General features: G+C 38.8%; 2 protein-coding genes across 2 annotated transcripts; one reads left to right on the top strand and one right to left on the bottom strand.

Moving 5' to 3' along the window:
* Positions 1-632: 632 nt before the first annotated feature.
* Positions 633-10,373, bottom strand: LOC139727147 (uncharacterized). The gene is made up of 10 exons (XM_071638128.1): positions 10,345-10,373; positions 9,292-9,366; positions 7,893-8,025; positions 7,206-7,375; positions 5,891-5,996; positions 4,521-4,691; positions 3,805-3,840; positions 2,935-3,052; positions 1,863-1,949; positions 633-777 (listed from the first exon to the last, which is right to left on the bottom strand). Exons 1-10 carry the CDS (start codon positions 10,371-10,373, stop codon positions 653-655), a joined length of 1,050 nt encoding a protein of 349 aa, XP_071494229.1. The 3' UTR covers positions 633-652.
* Positions 10,374-10,943: 570 nt separating this feature from the next.
* LOC139727146 (uncharacterized) lies at positions 10,944-14,794 on the top strand. The gene is made up of 3 exons (XM_071638127.1): positions 10,944-11,013; positions 12,879-13,324; positions 14,241-14,794. Exons 2-3 carry the CDS (start codon positions 12,913-12,915, stop codon positions 14,792-14,794), a joined length of 966 nt encoding a protein of 321 aa, XP_071494228.1. The 5' UTR covers positions 10,944-11,013; positions 12,879-12,912.
* Positions 14,795-17,921: the final 3,127 nt, after the last annotated feature.

Genomic DNA, 17,921 nt, shown 5'->3' with positions numbered 1-17,921 from the left:
CATGATTTGAATTACATCAGATCTATAAACTGACAAGCTTAACCCGTTCCTTCTGCAATTTTCTGAGTGCCTCAAACGCCCCAAAAACGAGATTCTTTTTGCCCGTCGACAGAGAACAGACAGGTTGGTAATCCACCTGTGCAAAAGCAGTTAAGTGGTACATGTATCCCCTTTCTACAGTCAACTACATGTGCCATAAAATAATGAAAATATCGATCAGGCACGAGGTATGGATAGACTGTGCACTGATGGGCTCACAAACTCTTTTGTTCTACATGAGCACTTGAATGGGATGACTGGGGTCAGCGAACACAGATACAACTACTGAGCTCAGCTTCAATCGCCATGTACATGTTCATACGAGTTTTACGGCAGAACAAGCGGAAAAGAACTCAGAGAAAAGGTAAATAACACTGTGATACTCGCATCTTTCCAATAGAAAGAAAACATATGGAGATAGAATAAACTCTTATCTTTTATCAAACCCATTTTTCTTGGCATTATAACACAAAGAAACATGAATTTAGGCCATGAAAGCAGGCAGTCTTGTCGTCATCTTGGGAACCTGGTATACCAGGTTCCCGTAAGGAACAGGTTAAAGTCCATGGCAAGTTTACCCTCCCAATCATGATTCCTGAGCAGCATGGAGGGGTCATCTGAAGTCGGGAGATCCAACAATAGTCATCCCCCTCTGCTGGATAGACTGAATGGCCGCATAGTGACCACATCTGATACAGTCTTCTATGCCCTTCTTCTTGACCAGCTGAGAGAGAAATCCTGCAATGGGTGATAGTCATGAAATTATGTAAAATAAATTTACACTAAATTTAAGCATAAAAGAATTTCGTACAACAGGTAAAGCCTACTATAACGAGATCATTTACAATGAGGCTCAGAAATATTATAGTTGTGGTTGAGATGGGGATTTAGATTTTTTAACTTTTTGTGACATAATTAGACACCACTTACACAAAATATCAAAGAGCATACAATTCTAAGAGGAATTCAAAGTTACTGATTGTTATCAAATAAACTTTTTTTTTCAATTTTTCAATTCAATTCATTTATTTTCATTCTTCTTCTTTTTTCTTTTTCAACAAAAACATAACACAAGATAAATCAGGTTTTACATCATAAACAAAGAACATTTGCCTTTGCAATTAATAAATGGTATCAATAAACATAGGAGCGCATACTGGCAAAAAAAATAATAATACAAAGTCATGCTTCAGTTGAAAAAAAGGAAGAAAGAATAGAGAGGTCCACTAAAAAGCAAAGCTTGTAGATTGTGAACCACTCATAAAACCTATGAATTACTTATTTACAAACACTTGTGATGAATATGATATACGACAGGACGGGACAAAACAGAAGAAACGCAACAACATGACACAACTTGCCAGAATAGATGAAAAGTACGGAAGGAAAGAAAGAAAAAAAGAGAGAATGAGAGAATACCTACACGCTGAACAAGGGAAATGGAACAGGGGATGGTAGAGAATGTGCTTCATAGAGTTGGTGCTGCATGCAGCTGAGCAAGGATTGTAATGGCTACTTCTTTACGTAATAATGAATTCAGTGATTGAATGATTGGTGGGTGGATGATGAACCCTGAGGTTAACGAAAACTATAGCTATTAAAGGAAAAAAGGAATTAATTAATTTTAATTCCTCTCAGAATAGGATGCTTTTTAATATTTCATACAAGTATATTCCTAATCATCTTGCTAATGTTAAAAAACTGAATTCCTTCTCAACCAAAACTAAACCATCCCTTTAACAAGAATATATTTTGTATGGATCGCTAGCGGGGAAAATATATATGACAAACTGTATGTAGTATAGAATAGTTTACAGACTTACCTCCAACAAATGCATCACCAGCTCCACATGTGTCCACTATTTTCTTCTCTTCCACTTGGGGCACCTCATATGCTTTCATCTCATTTCCTGAGTGAAGAATAGATTAAGTGAGTGTAGGTGGATGATACATTTTTCATTTTCATATCTATATTTCTTTAGTCCTCAAATAGATGCATCAAAAGGCTTAGCCCTTTCTAATAATTCTTTGAGATTAGACTACACGAGCTCATTTGAGCTGTTTTGGCCTTGCCTGGCGATATTGAAAATTATGAAACATGAAAGAACTACAGTGTAGTTCACTTTTGGTTATTTTTTCTCCCCAAATCATGACGTAGCTTTACATTGTACATTATAAACTGACTCTTATGATAAATACTACAATCAACACCTCATAAGCTCATGTTGCATTCAACACTGGGCTGTTTCTGCCTTGCCTGGTAATACTGAAAATTACATTATATGAAAGAACTAGTTCTCTTTTGGATACTTTTTTCTCCCCAAATCATAACATAGCTATACATCGATACATCACACGTTACAAACTGATAAATACCACGTGCAACACATGGACTCGTCTTGTACCAAACAAACTCTATCAATAGCAAATACACAGGGCCCTGTTATTAGGTCCCCCCCCCCCCCGTCTCTATGCATCTATCCACCTATTCTTCCCTGTTCACAGTGATCTATCACAAAAATAGAGATCTCTTATCAAAATCTGATGCAACAGATGCATTGGACACATCTAATGTGAACAAAAATAATGATTATAATTCTCCTCTTATTTTGATTGATTCTTTATAATTATCTTGAGTCTATTTTTTCTGTTCATAATCTCATCATGGATAAACTCCCCCTCAATCTCCTCTTCTTCCACAGCAAACATCATTCAAATTCTACTATATTTTGATCGACGCCATCACAGATCTCTTGACAGCCATTGTATCTCACCTCCCCACTCTCTCTCTCTCTCTCTCTTTCTTTCATTCAAATTCCATCTCTACCAAGGAGTCTCTTTTTCTCTGGTAGCATTCTATACTTCTACAAGCCAGCCACGATGGGGACAACATACCTTGACACCAGACGGTAGGTTGAGGTCCGTGGGTAATGATGATGTGCCTTCCTTTGCAAGGAGATGACTTAGAGGGAATGCTACTCAGCTTCTGCATGGCTGCATGTGAATCACATTCCTGCACAAGGGGCATAAAGAGAAGGTGTAAAATTGTGAGGAATAATTCACTTCATTTCCATGATTTTTTCTAATACTTTTATGAATTGTTTCATTTGATTGATTGATTGATTCATTCATTCATTCAAGCATAAGGCACAATGAGCCTGGTTGATACCATTTGCTGACTACAGTGGACTCCCATTACAACGAAGTCCTTGGGACCAGCAGTTTCTTTCATTAGTTCGAAATTTCGTTATAACCAGACAAATAAACAATACCAAAAAAAAAAACGTAGAGCCGATTATTTTGCGACCTGGATCTTTATTTCGTGGGTAACATGAATTTTGCTTTAACTGTGTTTGGTACAACAGGAGTGCACTGTATTGCTATATCGGAGTATAAAACCCTTTATGAAGTGGCATACACACTGCAAGGCAGACATTGTCAGGGTAACATAGAGTGCTATTTATCATCTGCCACCACCACCACCACCACTACCAACACCAGCATCACCATCAACTACAATGGAATACACTGCAGGATGATGCAGCAAAATTCCATCTTTTGTACATGCATCTCAAAATCGTTTCCACTCACACCTGATATGGCCTGTGAATCAACCAGCAGGACAAATTTTTGAACTGTGAAGTCAGCCCTTCACAAAGAAAAAAATGGCTGCTGGTGCACAGATACAGTAGATGTATTCGTAGATTTATCAAGCCAAGTGAAGTCATGGATTGATGAATGAATCAAGTGAAAAGAGATACCTACCTCCCATCCTAGGGCACCCACCAATGCTTGCAATTCCTACATTGGGAGAAAACAAAACAAAACAAAACAAAACACACTAGTAAGGAAATATCATATTTTAAAACAACAAAATGCACTGTCTGATAAAAAGAGGGCTCCAGAGTCACAACTGTACAATGCCAAGCTGTCAATATCACAAATCAGAAGGAGTAATGATTGTATTCACCAGCAATTACTTCTGTTTTGGTTGTTGCTGGTTTTGTTTTTGTTTTCTGTTTTTGCAAAAAAAAAGGAAATAAGTGAAGTCTTATCAATAAAGCATCCTTTCATAACCCTGATATTAAATGTGATCCAGTTATTTCATCGCTGTCGCCATGTCAGACCTCTGCTAGGCATGAACAAGACATATCAAAACTATGGAAGGTTGTGGTGAGATAATGGTACAATGAGAGATAAAATGAATGAAAAAAAATCAATGTGTCCATCATGAATGCAATCTTAAAGGGCAAATCACACTATTGAAAAAAAAGGAGAATACAATAACTGAAAACCTCAAGCACCATCAAACAAGACAGCAAACAATTTCTGTCTTTTTTAGAATACACTACTTGCATTGCATTTCCCCTCTTTTCTGTGTAAGCATCTGACAAGAAGATATGAAATAAGTAAACACATAAATGTTTACATTCCCACATTAAACTCTTTGGCAGGAGAAATTTAGTGTTGTCCATGCTCACCATTTTGTTTCCAAAGATAATGTCCGCATGTTCTATCATTTCCAACATAAGGTCTGTGGACTGCTGGCAGACGTACGCAGCTGACAAGTTCACCACAAGGGTCTTTCCATCTCGCTCTGCAATGCTGGCCAAATGTCTGGCAATCTCTGGATAGGTGTGGATGAAATAACCCTAGGGATGAAGAAGAAAATGTGCGCACTATACATTTCAGCACGACGACAAGAGTTGGATCATTTCCCATGAGAGGATAGGTTGTAAAACTGAAGTATTGCATCTACAAACAACATCGACAAAAATTATGCATTTCAAAGGGTAACAAAAATGAGATTTCCCTGGAAATGTGTGGGATCAAGAAAAAAACAATCTCCATATTTGTTTTATTTTATTTAACCGAAAAACAATGATGCATTTCAAGTTCTGCAGAAAGCAGTCATGTGCTAGAACTGAAACAAAACATGTTACACAACTACAACCCCACAAGGTCTTTATTCCTACAAGATGTGAAGGCCTTCGTCAACATTTTCATCACAGGCTAACAGCAGACAATTTAATGGTAATCCAGTGTATATATGAATCACTGTAAAACACCAGCATTTGATTTCCAGTGTGACTGCCAGTGAAAATACAGGGGACATGCACAATGTGAGCAGCATAAACAAACCCTCAAGGAATCAGTTGTAAGGCTTTGATAAAACAGTTTATGATATACTATACAATAGCATCCACTAACAGTATACACTACAGTACTTCTGATATTGATTTTTTTAAAATCATTATTAGAATGGTTCATTTGGTAAAAAAACTTGCAAAATTGTAGCCTGAGGGATAAAATACATTGCAATCACATATGAATACCTCCAAACTATGATAAGAAACCATTGAGTTATCATACATAACATCAACAGAGGAAATCACAATCAAAATGATGACCATGGAATGGGCATTTCAAGGGATCACAACAACTGATGATACGATAAGATGTTATAGCACAGTAATCTTTTTGCAGTTAAAAAAATAAAACAATGTTTTGAGTGGCAGACACATTAAGGTGAAATATCAGATGGAACTTCCTATTAAAATTAAGAAAAAAAAATAATGCCACAGACTGTAGACCCATTCAGTTTGGTTGTTGTTTATTTTTTTTCAATGTTAATGTCTATCTCAGCCATAACTGGGGGCTTTGGTATGAGTAACAATAATTGATTTATGCACTGACATAGCAATGCACCTGACTCATTGCATAACTATTTGATCATCTTTTCTTCTTACCCCACCCCCTCCCTCCTCCTGATATGTCTGACATAAGTTACAGTGTTTTAAAATTGAATAAGTCTATAATGTGGAGTACTGCCATCACGTTAAATACTTACGACAACATAGAGACAAGATGCACTCTGAATGAGCTTGACTGATTCTGGGTTTTCAATGAATTCCTGAGACAGCTGCTTTGCTGCAGCAAAGTGTGCACACAAACATCTGGGGAAGACAAATCGAGAGAGATTCTCCTTTTATTTTCAACAAGGATGTAGAAAAACAGAGACTTTTGAGACAGTAAATCACTTTGTGTATTCAAATAAGTAATATAATACCAACAAAACTAAGAGTCACGAAAGATTTCACAATCTTATCAAATTGATGGAAAGAGATCATATCCCTGCTATCTTTCTACTGCCTCTCACACTTTTTTGTTGGTCTGCACCTATACACACATGTATGCAGCACTATTTTCACTCATACTCCGAGGTCAGAGTTTCAACAATGTAAGCCTTACTTGGAGGATACACAATCCCCTTGACTTGGTCTTTTTGTCTGTCTGTTTGTCTTTCTGTCTTTCATTTCTTGCTTCATAGGGGAAACAGGTGCAAATTATGCAACAACAACAAAAAAGAGTGTATTTCTACTGCATATCTCAAGCTGAAAAACATGAGACAAATGCTCTATGAGTACTTATCTTCACAAATGTCATTACTGTATTAATGGACTGACAAAAGAAAATATCCCATACCACACTTTTTTAGAGGCAAACAATTAATGCATCTACTACCATTCAGCTTCTATTCTATTTTGGGGTTACAAAGAAATATCAAGTAATTTGGCCACAGTATATAATGATGAGGTCATATTCTGTTTATAACAAAGGAGAACTAGCCACTTGCACAAAGAGAAGCAAAAACAAAAAGAAAAGAAAACAAAAACAAAAACAAACAAACAAGTAAAACAAAAGGTGACCTTCAACTCTTCTGCATTACACTGAGAATTTTTCAAAGTTAGTGGCTCTAAAAAATTTAAGACAAGGCACCTATACTCTGGTAGTTAATTGCTTTACTTTTAACACTGTCAAGTTGCTTGAGCCCTTGAAGATTACCAAACCATATGACAGAGCAATTACCACCGAGAACAATTACCCTCCCTCCCCCCCCCCCCACCACCACCCTGTGGCTGAATACTGGTTAGTGATAAGGTTAGAGTAAAGATTAGGGTTAGGAGTAGGTTCAGGATTAGGATTAAGGTTAGGGTCAGGGGAAGGGTCTGGGATAATTGTCCAGGGGGTAATTGCCCTAGAAGCTACCAAACATCAGGAAGAAGACTAGAACCGCTACGCAGATATCAACTTCCAAGTGACAAGCAATATCAGGAGAAAAGTCACCAAGGTTTATCCTTAGATTCTCTCCCAGGTCTACCTGCCTATTTTGTCCGGTGATCAGCACAGCACAGGATCCAGTACCGACAGTAGGGTGGACTTGGTACTGCACATGCACCCCTTCGGACTCCGATCTGGTGGTGAGTATACGACCAAAGTCATCATCACCGATGCAACCAAAGGAAATGGTGACCTTTGGAATCCCTAAAAGCCACTAAGCAAAAACAGGAACAAGATTATAAACAGTTACAGGAAAAACAGATGACAATAACATGTGCTTAGGGACCAAACACTATTGTTATATCAATAACACATCATATTCCCATAGAAGTCACTTAATAATCCCAAGGTCTTTAGTAACATACAATGCATGACTGAGAAAGCATGAATGTTCTTTTTTCCTTCTTCTTGAGATTTTGAATTTGAAAACAAACATTTCATATCAGTTGTAAATGTACATATACTTTAGACGTCACTGTGGAGAAAAAAGCAAAACCAGAACACACATATTATATGTACTCTCCCCTTTACAAAACCTATTCTAAGTTTGCACCTGGGAAAAAAACAAATAAGCACAAAATATGATTTGTGGCAGTGTTATATCCACCAACAGTGTTTCGTTTCCTTTTCTTTTATCATGTAGCTTTTATCGTTAGAAAATGTTTGGAGGGTACATCCCCCAGTGATCTTCTATATCCCACCTATTGTTCAGGAGTTTGTGTTTGAAATACCTGGGCTATTCTGAGAGCATTTGGCACTGCCCCACCCGGTACAATCTGCACCCCTGGATACTTGACAAGCTCCGCATAGAGACCCAGCTGGTCCTCAGTGGCCTGGGTGGAGTTGTTGCTGTCCAGGTGATATCTATTGATACACAAGAAATTTATCCATGGGACAATTTACTACAATGGCGTTACAATACATACAAAGTAGCTCTATTTTGAGCAGCTTATAGCTCCAAATGGAAATAAAGATGAGAGCTTTGTTCACCATCTCTTGCTGATCCCCCCCCCCCCGCGACATACAAAAAAAGCAAATTACATCCAATGTGTTCTACTGTGAATGTCAAAAGACATTCTAAATCAATGATCAATTTCAACTACTCTAAATAATCTACCACCACCACCCATTCCCTGCCAGTGTGTTCTACGCCCTCATGCCAATGTCACTGCTTCCATCAATTATGTGTCTACTGTATACTAGTAGTATCTGGTGTTGGGTTTAATGCCACCAACTGTACCTGCACTCATGCACTTTGCATTAACCCTTCTATTCTCAAAATGCTATGTTCCTATGCACGCTATTGGTCCTCTTCCAGCAGAACTCCCTGAGAAAGCATTGTTCAAAGAACGAATCATAAATAAAGCTGGCATGTATTTTACCCATATGAAAGAATTGGGAAGGCAAGTCACAATTTATCTACCACTCTGGCCCTCTCCTTACATGGTAAACTTAATTATCAGTTTTCAGACTTCTGATCTGCAACACAGGGCCAGCAGAATGGGGGGGGGGGGGGGGGGCTTTTAAAAAAAAATACATAGGGGCCAACCACTTGGGGCCCCAGACCCATCTTTTTTTACCTCTGAAGTGGCAACAGAAAAAAGAAAAGAAAAGTATAGTTAAGCTTCTTCTTTTTTTTTACATGAGTGGGCTTAGAAGTGCAGGTAAGGCGTTTTTCTGTTTTTTGTTTGTTTGTTTTTTTTTGCTTGTCAGCTGGAGAAACCCGGAAGTCGCAGCAGCAAAAGTTGCGCTGAAGGGCTTTTTTTTTTTTTTTTTTTTTTGCTTGTCAGCTGATGAAACCCGGAAGTGTGAAGTGGCATCACAAAAACTTGGCCCCCCACTTTTAAAAATGTTGCACTGGCCATGCAACAGATACTCACACAACATTAGGGCTTCTGCATCACAGCTCGCCTGCAATGTACGCCACTGATTGATGATCCATACATATAATTCAACAGAAAACACAGACAAAAAAAAATCCACACACACACATGCTCATGCACTGTAAGTGATTTCAATAGAGGCCAACAGATCGGAAAGACTTCCTTATATCCCCCCACTGATTTTTCCATTTATACCACTCTACAATACCCTACTCTTGCTACCTTTATATGCACAGGGCAAACGAACCTTGCTAGAAAGCCCTCATCTACTTCAGCAATGAAGTCCAACAATGGGATGCCGAATCCAGCTATTTTACCTGGACTATATAAAAGTGGGAACATAAGAAAACACATAATAGACAAGAAAATCCGTATAGCATTTCCATAAAAAAATGAACATAATTATGAATCATACATCAAATGTACACACTTGCAGGGCTGCCAACTCTCACGCATTGAGCGTGAGACTCACTCATTTTGGTCCTTTAACTCTCACTCTAAAACTTTATTTCATTTGCATGCATTTCTATTGATCTCACTCATTTTGACTCCTAAATTATAGCATTGGCCTATGGGAGTCTCACTCTCAACTAGTTTCCAGTGTTGGCAGCCCTGCACTTGTCAAGGGCCTACTGAGGGATGCCATAGACTCATATCGTGGGTGTAAATTTTCAAGGCCTCAAACAAACTGAAATACAGGGTTTTTTTGTTTTTAAGATTTGATTTTGGTTCATGCAGGGATGGTATAGTATTGGTGGAGATGAAGATAGGGCTTTTAACCTTTCTGCGAGATAATATAAACCACATACGAGTAATCAGTAATAGCACAGAGCATACCATTCTAAGAGGAATTCTATGTTTATTTGATGAAAATCAGTTTTGGAATGGCTGAGACATCTAAAAACAAAGTGATCGATCAAAGCGATCGTAATAAAACGTGGATATCCCACCCTTTACTGGGACTGCTCTGTTTTGGATATCTCAGCCATTTCAAAACCAATTTTGATCAAATAAACATTTCATTCCTCTAGGAATCACATGCTCTTTCATATTTCATTAGAGGTTTTTCATTACCTCACCACTAGCAACCGAGTGTAAAGCTGGTGGCAGAAGGCAAATTTTTATCAACATGGTAAATGTACCAACTATCAGATGTGATATATTCAATGTCAATGATCGAAGCAAGAGATCAACTCGAGTTTCACACGACTACATACAGTGTACATGCTTGATGTGTTTATTGAACAACACGAAGTACGAACGTATTGCTGATTGGGTTGTGGTTAAAACATAATGGTACCTTGAGTCCTGCCCGTCTTGAGAATCCATTGCGAACATCGGCGGTACAGCTGTACATCAACACTACACTATACAGTTCCATGGAGTTTCTCTGAATGCCTGGCCCACTGACGCTGATAAAGCCACTAGACTCGTACTCCGCGACCGGAATGGCGGTACAACTCTAGCGGGAGCGATCTAGGTATATGTACATGTACAATGTACTTCCGCTGGGAGAGATAACCACTGTGGCACTGAGAGAGATAGCAATAATAATATCATTGTGCACCGGTCGGTGCCTCGGTAACCAAAGAAGCCATATGACACACGTGTGCGTGGGCTCGACAGGTACTTCCCGAATATCACGTGACTGTAGAGAGCCTGATGAAAGGTACGGCGCGGTGTCCCCCCCCCCCCCCCCCCCCTCCCCCAAGACCCTCTATCTATTGGCTCCTGACGACGTCCGTCTCACGGCAAATTACAGGTGCAGGTGTACCAAAGGAGATACGGGGCGAGCCTGCCGATGGTAGTGTGGCATTGCCAAGGCCTAGCTCTGGACACATGAACGGAGCTGCATTTTTTTTTTTTCAGTTGGTTATTTTTATCTCGCCAGCACTAAGAAACTTAAGGCGATTGTAGCCAGCAAAATCAACGGGTGTCTATTCAGTGGCCAGGCCAGCCAGAACTGCCGGTGAGATCGTAGAAGTTCAGAAGAACCTTCAGAATTCTGGCTGGGACTGGGGGCGACACAGTTACGTTATACTGCTCAGTTCAGTTCAGCTTCTAACAGTCGTCCGTCGCTGATGTTTGGGTATTGATTATGATACTATGTCATATACCGGGTCATTTAGAACTCGTGAGATTGTTCGAGGAGACAAAAAGAAATGGAGCTTGTAATTCACTTAGATTCAGCTTGTTACTCACTCGATTTCATCGCACCTGTTGAGTTAATCTTATGAATGCTGCCACGTAGTCAGTTGACAGCGGTCAGCGGTTCTTCTAACGTTAAGTCGCCGGAGTTTAACAGGTAATCCTCTGGCTCTGCGCCGGTTGCAAAGGGAGCTTATATCGTGTCCCATCGAGATGATTGTGTGAGACCGACTTTCATCCTGGAGTAGATATTTGTGAGTATTTTGATAATGTGGTATGTACAATTTTGCTGAAGTGCAAGCAGTGTTTATGCAGTGAGTTATAAACACCATATTGTTGTAGTTTGAATAATTAACGTGTTAAATATTTGTTGTTTTAAACATTTGTCTGTGTATCTGTTGGAAGGGGAGGCCTTGTTCCGTTATTGTATAGATGTAAATTGATTTAGAGAAAATATCCCTAGCTGATAGTATACAGATCTACATTTGAATAATATCTACACAGCTTGAAAGCAGAAATCCTTGTCTACTGTACTGTTATAGTTCGCACACACTAGCAGGTGTACCATTTCAAGCAATACTGCGTATACCTCTATTAATTCTTGTCAGTGTTTAAAAGTCATAAGACTTATGTCATATCAATTTTTTTTTTTTTTTGGTCATTTGATTTCATCAACAGAAACACTAGGATTTCTGAAGGGAAGTTGACCTTTAAATGTAGAAAACAGTAAATTGTGCAGAGTATGACTCTAGCTGACAAAATGATATTTCTGAAAGTTATTGGCAATTCTGAATGGAATGCACACCATCATGTGCCAAGTATACAAGGCTAATTAGTAGGGATGTCATGAGTGATTAAATGGACACATACATTGACAAGTGATATGTCATATGAATAATACAGTTGACACATTGTACAGTTCATTGTCGGATGTTACACTATACTCTTGGCCCATGTACAAGCATGTTTGACAAAATGCCAAGTTGGCATGTATGTAAATTGTTGTATGTCTGGTGCTCTCTGAAATGCAGGCAGTCTGCATTAATAGGAGCATTTTAATAGCGGTGTACCGATAAAATAAGTTACCGATACAGTTTGGTTAATGTGCAAGTAGTGATAGATAACATGATACTAGAACACTGGCAGTTTTGTAGCTGTGTGTGAAATTAATGCACTCCATCATTGTTAAATGGGTTGATCTAAAATTCCACTACCCCCTACCCCCTTGCCTAGTGTCAAATATATTATATATGACTTCACATTGTATATGGAGGTTATTAAAACTTACATTTTCACTGATATTTGGATGATTCAGCCAGAGCATTTGCTGTGAAACCTGGCATTATATTTCAATTTCCCATTTGGACTTTATGGCAGTTATCCAGAATTAAATATTTGTTATAAAAAAAGACAATTTTTTGTGTAAAGTCCAAAAACAATGATACCAAATTGCTCAGAGCAGGGCATACATTTTGTACATAACCTGTCACATTGTCTGGAGCACAGCTGGAAAAAGTGTCAATGTTTATACAAGTGGCTGCCAGTTAAAATAGATTTTTATAGTTTCCAAATACTGGTCTCATTACATGTATAACAAATATGTCAAAAAAGTGAAATAGACCTTCAAGTGAAAGGCTGTATTATTTGTATTTTAATGCATTACTTTTTCTCTGTGTCCCTGTCCAGTTCAACAGATTAAGTGCATCCACCAGCTATAACGATGAGTGCTGCAGCGGCGCTGTTCTACGGGGTATGCTCTGGCTCCATGTCCTTCTTCAACAAGCTCCTCATGAACACGTACGAGTTCAACTACCCCGTGGTCATCATGCTCTGTCAGATGAGCTTCACAGTGGCAATACTTAAATTCCTCCACATCCTCGGCCGGTTGGAGTTGCCCGGTTACGGCGGAGAGAACGCGCGGCGCTGCCTCCTCCCGTCCCTCTTCTACATCCTCAACTCCACCTTTGCGCTTAGCGCCCTCAGCGGCATGAACATCCCGATGTACAACGTGCTGAAGCGGACGAGCCCACTCTTCTTCATATTTCTGGCTGTGTTTTTGCTGAAGAAAGGCTGGCCTTCTAAGTCTGTGATAGGTGCAGTCTTACTGACAACTGGCGGCTGCGTCATTGCTGGTGAATAAGCATAAATTCAATCATAGTTGTCAAATATTAAAAAGTATATTATGCATATATGTATATATGTTTGTGAAACATATGCTTACTTACATTTATATATTTTGTGCATATTACCAGTAATATTGAAACACCGAATATCAATGTCGTATATGGTGTTGTATGTATGCACGTCTTTATTCAGATAACAATAATTTTAGCATTTGAATTCCAGATGATTTACCTTTTGTGAGATACAATGATATCTTGTTAAAGAATGAAAAATGATGATTTTAAATGAGGGATTATAACATTAACAGTGACTAAAGAATAAGACTAGTGGAAGTGATGAGTGTCTTAGACAACAGGTGTTAAGTTTTTGTCAACTTGTTCAAAAAATCATAATGAGCACTGTTTTCTGTCTTAGCAGATATGCTCATATCATTCAGAGCTTTATTGTTTCATTCAAGCTACTATTGGCTCCCTATGCCCACCTGTAGGCCTTATTGAAATCTTCCTGGTGGATTGTATCAAATTTCAGCACAAAAATCCCTTCAATGGTATGAAATTTCAGATTCTCAAATATTAATTTTGTCACCCTCTGATCTCGAAGCCAGAGCAGCTCACAGAATCAAATAGGTGTTTATATGTTTCTATAGGAGTGAAGTCTTTGCCATTTTTGTCAGGATACCTGTATTGTCATCAACAGAATTCTTACATTGGTTTCAAAGATGCTACTTTTTAAACAGTTGAGGACGGACTGATTTTTGCTGTAACACACATTTTCTGTAGACACCTGCCCGAGTATTCTTGGGACTAGTCTTCAAGAGGATACACTAAATTGTGATTAAAATTCCAGTGACCTGCCAGAGTGGTCCTGAAAATGGAATACAACATATTCAATAATGTTTGGACATCATTTTGTTCCCCATACCAGGTTTTGGTGACTTGTCCTTCGAGCCCAGGGCCTATCTGTGTGGTATCAGTAGCATCTTCCTCCAAGGCGTCTACCTCACAATGGTCGAGAGGCTGAAACTCAAGGACGACATGTCGACCAACGGGATCCTCTTCGTGAACAGCCTAAACTGCATTCCATTTCTCCTAATCTACTCGCTGTGTACGTCGGAACTGCGCGACTGCGCCGGCCATCTTGCCGGCGGGTCGCTGGAGTTCTACGCAACATTTGCTTTCGTCGTGTCCGCAGGCAGTGTCCTGAACTACTCCATGTTCCTTTGCACGACGATGAACTCGGCGCTCACCACCAGCATCGTTGGGGTGATGAAGGGTGTGGTCACCACCATCATCGGAATATTCACGTTTGGCGGGGTGACGCTGACAACTTTTTTCGTGCTCGGCACATCGCTCAACATCACAGGAGCACTCTGGTACACTTATGCAAGATATGTCGAGAAAGTGGATGGATCAACGCACTCTCAAAAAGGGGCAGTTTTGAGCAAAAGTGAAAAGAAAAGTATCGAAAATCAAGTTTAAGGTGGAAATTGATTACATTTATACATCAGCACTTCAGCACTGGCCTACCTCAGTTTCATACATTCTTCAATCAGAATTGCATGGAATGTCATCCTGCCATCATCCTGCTCATCTAAGATGTATTCCAGACATGGAGCCATTGTGCATGGAAAAAACAATCTTGAGGAAAGTGGATAATAGGTTTATATTTATAACACACAAAGTTGGGAAAGACTTTTGCATTGAAAGCACTCTGATCCAGACATACCTGTTATGTCCATTTTGAAAATGCCCTTTATGATTCCACTGAGGTCCAATCTCGTGAAGAGCTTTGCACCTTCTATTCTAGATGCACTAATTGCAGTTGCTATTTGCAATAGTTGGAAAACAACTGGCCAGCTGTCACTGTTAAAGTCATTATAATAGCAACTGCAATGTTTAGGAATTACAATAAATGCAAACATCTTAACCCATTGAGGACGAGTCCCAAGTATACTTGGGAAGGGGTCTATGGGAAATACCTGTTGTAGCAAAATCAGCCCGTCCCAAACGAGTTAATGGAAAGATGAAATGACCCATAGTGTTCAGACGAGATTGTGTTTTACAAAAGGCTACAAGTACTGTAAAAGTCAATATTTTTGCATAACTAATTTTTCGTGCTCGGAGAGGTTAGAAGAGTTTCATGTGTTTTTAATTCTGCGGAATCAAGACATCACCTACTGGAACATATGGCAAGCAAAAACATTTGCGTGCTCTTATTTTTGTGCTAGTTTCTGGTTGCACGAACTGTGCGAAAATTTTAACACCGCACAATTTTTCACTTTTACAGTATATTTATACCATTGATGTCATGAAGTATTGAAACTATTGATTCCTTTAAGCCGTTGAGGATGGACTGATTTTGCTATAATGCGCATTTTCCATAGACACCTGCCCAAGTATTCTCGAGACTCATCCTCCATGGGTTACTACTATTTTTTTCTTTTAGCATTTATTTTTGATAGTGAGTTTCACTTGATATTTTTTGCTATACTTGAATCATGAAAGATGAATTGACTTGTTGATGGACCAAAGATACTGACAATCACACCTTCCTATTGCAACCACATGAGAAATACCCTGCAGATAAAATGTATAGTTAAGGATCTATGTATAGTGACCATCTGCCTAATGCAACTTGAAACACAGCTTGATATCCACTGGACAATCTTAAAGTACCAGTGTGTACAATGACCACTCGGTCCTTCAAGGATCATCATTCAGCCTGACAGTCTACAGTGGCAGATCCAGGGGGGGCACCGGGCGCGTGCCCCTCTTTATTTCTTGTTAAAACCAAAAAAAGAAAAAAAATGGGGGCCTGGCACCCCCCCCCCCCCCTTTATTTTGTAAAGACGCCTCCCCTTTACGGAATTCCTGATTCCGCCCCTGGTCTACACTATAAGATTTGGGTGTGGTTTTTTTTTCAAAAAAAGTACAAGAAAAAAAACCCAATGGCTATCACCTCATCAAAACTTTTCAGTGCCTTTTAACCTGACGACCCTTTCTAGAGCCATTTAACCCATGTGGTCCTTGTCATGGCTGGCAAACCCAGTGGCCCCTTTCAGGACTCGCATGAGAGAAACTCATGTGAGAAATGTCCCCATCGTAGTGTCGGTAATGCATTTATCCAACTTGGTTTATTCTAAGTCGACTCAGAAATAAAAACATTATGACGTGTGATACACGCAAAACACACGTATACACACAAATGCAAACAAAAGAATCAAATAACAAGGACAAGCACACAATGGCTAAACAAATCTACAGAAATATATGTCACTTGAGATTATGTTTCTAGATTTGGAAAACACAAGGTATTTTGAATGTGAGCATGTCTATGAAGGGCAGTGTAAAGACAAAAGTGGTCATTCACTACATGTACTGGGCATTTGTTTTTTTTAATTTTGTATAAATGGTTTTATGTGTGTGTATGCATTTGTTTTATTGTGATGTCCATGAAATTATAATCATGAGACTTGAAAATATCTGTTACAATGGCCACTGCATCAAATGTGTCTACAATAATGAATTATTTTCTCTTGAGCAGTCAATGGAGAAAGGTTTCACTATGCCTTAAATTGATTGTTATCAAATTTTCCTCGTGATGCTTCAACATTAATGGACTGTCATAGACGATGCGGCTAGGGAATCAAGCTGTCTTGGCTGCCAACATCAGGATGAAAACGCTAGGAAAAATGTGTGTATGTGTGCGTGTGTGTGTGTGTGTGTGTGCATGTTTATGTGCAAGTCAAACTTTTCATAGACTTTGACAATCAGGTGCTGTGGACCAGTCTTCATGCACATAACCTTGGTCATGTTGGTGCTACTGGAACCATCAATTTGGTGATGGTAAATTATGAATGAGGCTGCTTAGAATTGCTGTTTCTGGGGAAAATACAGTCAACCTTGCCTAAGCCGAATCTATTTTAGACTGAAGAAATAGCTTCGACTTATGAGGGATTAAAATCAATAGAATATAAAGAGAAGAGGACTTGAAAAGACCTTTGACTCAGATAATTACTTGATTTAAGCGAGGTCGACTTAAGCAAGGTTGACTGTATTCATATTTTCTACTGTCTTATCAAACTTATTTATACCATTTGTATGTTATATTTGTACTTGTATTTTTCACTGTTGCACTTGGGCATCAAATGATTTTGGATACACAGCATATCAATGTTGTATGGCATAGATTTAAGTAATTTATCACTGCAAAGCCATTGATGTATTTATGGTCAGTATTAAAAGATTAACTTATTCCAGCTGAATTGTAATTTATGTAAATGTGATTTTTTTAATCTTGTAAAAAAGAATGACTAATAAATCTTGTCAGATTCTGAAGTGAAGTTCAGATGCATACATACTTTCCTTTATCTGTCAGTATGCGTTAAAATCCTTTGCAACAGGAAAGGTTGGCTCAAGGAGTGTAGATTGAGTGCAGATTTTATGAATAATCACATAAGGCTGTGACATGCTCAGAAGGACATGAGAAAGTGTAGTTTTAGAAATGCATTCATCAGTTATGGGATAACAATAATCTAATTACATCATATTGTACGTGTACCTCAGCATCGAAGTAGCTAGACATTCTGAGGAGACTAGTTGTAGG

Source organism: Diadema antillarum, unplaced genomic scaffold (genome assembly GCF_040938485.1).
Source record: "Diadema antillarum isolate AM-2024a unplaced genomic scaffold, OU_Dant_1.0 seq00000119_RagTag, whole genome shotgun sequence".
In the NCBI taxonomy this organism is placed as follows: domain Eukaryota; kingdom Metazoa; phylum Echinodermata; class Echinoidea; order Diadematoida; family Diadematidae; genus Diadema; species Diadema antillarum.
This window is presented reverse-complemented; position numbering and strand designations above follow the sequence as displayed.

Excerpts from the sequence above, each read along its gene's own strand:
- LOC139727146 (XM_071638127.1), top strand. The coding sequence starts at position 12,913 with ATGAGTGCTGCAGCGGCGCTGTTCTACGGGGTATGCTCTGGCTCCATG. Across the intron at positions 13,325-14,240 it reads TGGCGGCTGCGTCATTGCTG|GTTTTGGTGACTTGTCCTTC; the intron begins GTGAATAAGCAT and ends TCCCCATACCAG.
- LOC139727147 (XM_071638128.1), bottom strand. The coding sequence starts at position 10,373 with ATGGATTCTCAAGACGGGCAGGACTCAAG. Across the intron at positions 7,376-7,892 it reads ATGCTCTCAGAATAGCCCAG|TGGCTTTTAGGGATTCCAAA; the intron begins GTATTTCAAACA and ends GTTTTTGCTTAG. Across the intron at positions 4,692-5,890 it reads CATCTTGTCTCTATGTTGTC|GGTTATTTCATCCACACCTA; the intron begins GTAAGTATTTAA and ends CTTCATCCCTAG.